This window comes from Mandrillus leucophaeus, unplaced genomic scaffold (assembly GCF_000951045.1).
Source record: "Mandrillus leucophaeus isolate KB7577 unplaced genomic scaffold, Mleu.le_1.0 Scaffold2, whole genome shotgun sequence".
NCBI classification, from domain to species: domain Eukaryota; kingdom Metazoa; phylum Chordata; class Mammalia; order Primates; family Cercopithecidae; genus Mandrillus; species Mandrillus leucophaeus.
In genome coordinates this window covers 509331-514156 of record NW_012102031.1, presented here as the reverse complement: position 1 = coordinate 514156, position 4826 = coordinate 509331, and the positions used below count along the sequence as shown (strand labels likewise).

Here is a 4826-nt window from a genome sequence, read left to right as displayed (position 1 = left end):
CAAGGGTCATAGTTCTTTTTTTTTTTTTTTTTTTTTGAGACAAGGTCTTACTCTGTCGCCCAGGCTGGAGGCTCCAGTGCAGTGGCACAAATAAGGCTCACTGCAGCCTCAAACTTCCAGGCTCAAGCAATCCTCCTGCCTCAGCTTCGTGAGTAGCTGGGATGACAGGTATGTACCAGCATGCCTGGCTAATTTTTAAATAAATTTTTGTAGAGATAGGGTCTTGCCATGTTTCCCAGGCTGGTCTTGAACTCCTGGGGTCAAGCAATCCTCCCATCTTGGCCTCCTGAAGTGTTGGGATTACAGGTGTGAGCCCCTGTACTCAGCCCATGTTTCTTTTTTATCTTGTATCTCAAGAACATTGTTGGAAACACATGTAAGGTGGTGATTAAATACTCTGTTATTGTTCAGTTGATATCTGCTATACTTCTGACTTAATTAAAAGAGTTCCTATTTTGCCAAATTTGTCTTTCCAGCTGCCCGAGGATTTCCACTTAGAACCTTAAATGACTGGTTCAGCTCTATGAGAATTTATGTAATTACTGGGGAAGGGAATATATGCACTCCACAGATGCCTTGTTCAGGTAAGGTATGGCAGAGAGGTTCTTCCTGGAAGGTGGAAAATTATGCCAGAGGCTCAAAGATCTGTCTATTGCAGGCTTGCCTCCAGCTCTCCTGCAGGAGCAGCAGCAGAGGATTAGGGGCTTGGAAAATGGTTACGTGTGTGACTTTGTTTTCAGACTGAAACCCAGTGGCAAAGTCAGCAAGTGACTGGGCTTTGGTTTTAATGATATGTACAAACCTGGAACATACTTGGGCAACGCCTGTTAGTGGGAAGGGTCACTTCCTGTTTATAGCCTGAGCAGAAAATATATGCTCTTGCCCACTTCCTTGTTTCCATTTCACGTAGCACAGTCATCATACCTGTGCCACACTCTTCAACCTCACTGAGGACTCAAGCCCTGGGCCCTTTAACAGTTGTGCTGTTAAAGTCCACTGCGACTGAATGGGGTTTCTGGGAAGTAACTCTCAGACATGGTCCACTGCCTACTGGTGGGCCACCAAGGGTCTCCTAATGCTGCCAACCCCCCCAAAATATGGGACTTTTCTTGAGTTCTCCTTGGAACTTGATATGCATGTCCATGGGCCTTTAGTTTTGTATGTAACTTAAAGGCTACTTATTTATAACCTTAATAGTTACCTTGGTTTTTAAAGGTTATTACAATCTAATATTCAGAATCTAAAGTAAGTGTTGCTAGGGTTTAACATTTTTTCAATTGAGGTGAAATTCACATAACATATAATTAACATGTTAATGTGTACAATTCAGTGGTATTTAGCGTAAAATTTAGCAGTATTTGATGTATTCACAATATTATACATCCATCAGCTCTCTCTAGTTTCAAAAGGTGGTGTTTTTTTTTTTGAAAGGGTCTCGCTTTGTCACCCAGGCTGTAGTGCAGTGGTACTATCATGGCCCCTTGCAGCCTCGACCTCCTGGGCTCAAGCGATCCTCTTACCTCAGTGCCCCCCAGCCAGAGTAGGCTAGGACCACAGGCGCAATCCACCGTGCTCAGCTAATTTTTATGTGTTTTTGTAGAGATGGGAATCTCCCTATGTTGCCCAGGCTGGTCTGGAACTCCTGGGCTCAAGCCATCCACTCACCTTGGCCTCCTGAGGTGCTGGGATTACAGGCATGAGCCATCCCTGCCAGCCTTTTAAAAACATTTTTTTTGTAGAGACAAGGTCTCACTGTGTTGCTCAGGCTGGTCTCACACTCCTGGGCTCAAGCAAGTCTACTGCCTTGACTTCCCAAAGTGCTGAGATCACAGGTGTAGGCCACAGCAGCTGGTCCAGTTTCAGAACGTTTTATCACCCCATACCCACTAAGAAGTTACTCCCCCATTGTCTCCTCCCTGATCTCCTGGTATCCTCTAATCTGCTTTCTGTCTTTATTGATTCACCTATTCTGAATATATCACATAAAAGAAATCATACAATATATGATCTTTTGTGTTTGACTTATCTCACTCTGGATAATGTTTTTGAGGTTCCTCCAAGTTGTAGCATGTAGCAATACTTCATTTCTTTTCGTGGCTGAATAATACTCCATTGTACATATATGCCACAATTTGTGTATTCATTCATCCATTAATGGACATTTGTCTTGTTTCTACCTTTTGGTTATTATGAATAATAGCTGCTATAAGCATTTGTATATAAGTTTCTACGTAAACATATGTTTTCATTTCTCCTGGATATACATCTTGGAGTGGAATTTCTGGGTCATTATGTTAATTCTCTAACTTTTTGAGGAACCACCAACTATTTTCCAATGCTGCACTATTTTACATTCCTATGTAAATGTAAGTGTTCCTATTTCTACCCATCCTCAGCAACACTTACCTTCCTTTTTCAAAAAAAAAAATATATATATACATATATATATATATATATTAAAGCCGTCCTAGTGGGTATGAAGTGGTATCTCATTGTGGTTTTAATTTGCACTTCCTTAATGACTAATTATGTTGAACATCTTTTTGTGTGCTTTTTGGCTTTTTGTATACCTTCATTGGAGAACTGTCTGTTCAAGTCTTTTGCGTATTTTTTTTTTTATTTAACTCGGATTGCTTGTCTTTTTGTTGTTGAGCTGTAAGCATTCTTTATATAGTCTGGATATGAAATCCTTGTCAGATATATTATTTGCAAATATTTTTAGGTTTTCTTTCACATTCTTGATAATGCCTTTTTTTTTTTTTTTTTTTTGAGACAGAGTCTTCCTCTGTCACCCAGGTTGGAGTGCAGTGGCACCATCTTGGCTCACTGCAACCTCTGCCTCCCGGGTTTAAGTGATTCCTGTGCCTCAGCCTCCTGAATAGCTGGGACTGCAGGTGTGCGCCACCATGCACAGCTAATCTTTGTATTTTTAGTAGAGATGGAGTTTCACCATGTTGTTCAGGCTCATCTAGAACTCCTGAGCTCAAATGATCTGCCTGCCTCGGCCAGTGGGTTACAGGTGTGAACCACTGTGCCCAGGCAAAAATGGCTTTTAATGCACAAAGGTTTTTAATTTTTATCAAATTTCTCTTTTTTTCTCTTGTTGCTTATGCTTTTGATGTAAAATTTAAGAATTCATTGCCAAATCCAATGTCATGAAGATTTAATCCCTGTTTTCTTCTAAGGATTTTATAGTTTTAGCTCTTATATCAAGCTTGTCCAACCCATGGCCCAGGATGGCTTTGAATGCAGCCCAACACAAATTCATAAACTTTCTTAAAACGTTACGAGATTTTTTTAAATAGCTCATCAGCTATCGTTAGTACTAGTATATTTTATATGTGGCCCAAGACAATTCTTCCATCAATGTGGCCCAGGGAAGCCAAAAGATTGGCCACCTCTGTCTTATATTAAGGCCATTAATTCATTACAAGTTAGTTTTTGTCTGTAGAGTGAAGTTAGGGAGGAACCTCATTCTTTTACATGCAGATATCCAGTTGTCCCAGAATCATTTTTTGAAGACACTTATTTTTTTCTCATTGAATGGTCTTGGCATTCTGTCAAAAATCAGCTGTTCATAGATGCTTGGGTTTATTTCTGGACTCTTAATTTATTCTATTGGTCTCTAAGTCTGTCCTCGTGCCAGTAACACACTGTCTTGATTACAATAGTTTTGTAATAAATTTTGGATTAAAGCAAAATAACTTTACAGCTGTCCATTCACTTTATCCAGTTAAATCACTTTGGGGAATGTAACCCAAGGTAGTAAGTAAAACTCGTGTTTATTGTAAGGTTAATTGGAAAGTCAGAAACAACAAAAAGTATCATCTATCTATATGATGAAATATTATCCAGCTTTGAATTTATGAAGTAAATTAACAGTATAAAGACATTTCTTATAATATTAAGTAAAAGAGCCAGATTTTAAAAATCATGTGACTGGCCTGTAATCCCAGCACTTTGGGAGGCCGAGGCAGGCGGATCACGAGGTCAGGAGATTGAGACCATCCTGGCTAACATGGTGAAACCCCATCTCTACTAAAAATACAAAAAAATTTAGCTGGGCATGGTGGCGGGCGTCTGTAGTTTTAGCTACTTGGGAGGCTGAGACAGGAGAAATGGCGTGAACCTGGGAGGTGAAGCTTGCAGTGAGCCAAGGTCGTGCCACTGCACTCCAGCCTGGGTGACAGAGCGAGACTCCGTCTCAAAAAAATAAAAATAAATAAAAATAATATGGCTGATATGATCATGATTATATAAAGAATATTCACAGAGATTCTACAAAGAAATACACCAAAATATTAAGTTTTTGGTGGTAGAATTATAGATGACTTTTTTCCACTCCTCTTCTCTCTATTTTCCAAACGGATAGTCCTCATTAAGCATGTATTACTTTTTTTCATCATCAAACTTTATTAAGTAAAACACATGTCTGTGCACAAGTATAAGTAATGCACCAATCTATTCATAGGGTTGTTTTCATGTTGATTTGAATCCCTGCACAACAGGAAGTGATATGCCTTCAATTGGTGATAGCTGGAGGAAATCGCTTTAGCATTATTCTGCCTGACTTCTCCTCTTGCGTCAGTTTGCTTCAGCATTATTTTTTAAGTTCTTCCTTCTCACATATTCCTTGACTTCAAGGTAACTGAATTTTTTTCCTTCTCATTATAATTCCCAGTTATTGCCTATGGAGCCCCACCTGCAGGATATGGAGCCCCACCTCCCGGATATGGAGCCCCACCTGCAGGATATGGAGCCCCACCTCCTGGATACGGGGCCCCACCTGCAGGATATGGAGCCCAACCTGCAGGAAATGAAGGCCC

General features: G+C 40.2%; 1 protein-coding gene across 1 annotated transcript in view; it reads left to right on the top strand.

The window, feature by feature from the left end:
- The window catches only part of WBP2NL (WBP2 N-terminal like), a 56960-nt gene that overhangs the window by 50129 nt on the left and 2005 nt on the right, over positions 1 to 4826 (top strand). Inside the window, 3 exon segments of the mRNA XM_011979114.1 lie at positions 477 to 544; positions 546 to 584; positions 4682 to 4822. Of these exon segments, the coding sequence (XP_011834504.1) occupies positions 477 to 544; positions 546 to 584; positions 4682 to 4822 (248 nt within the window).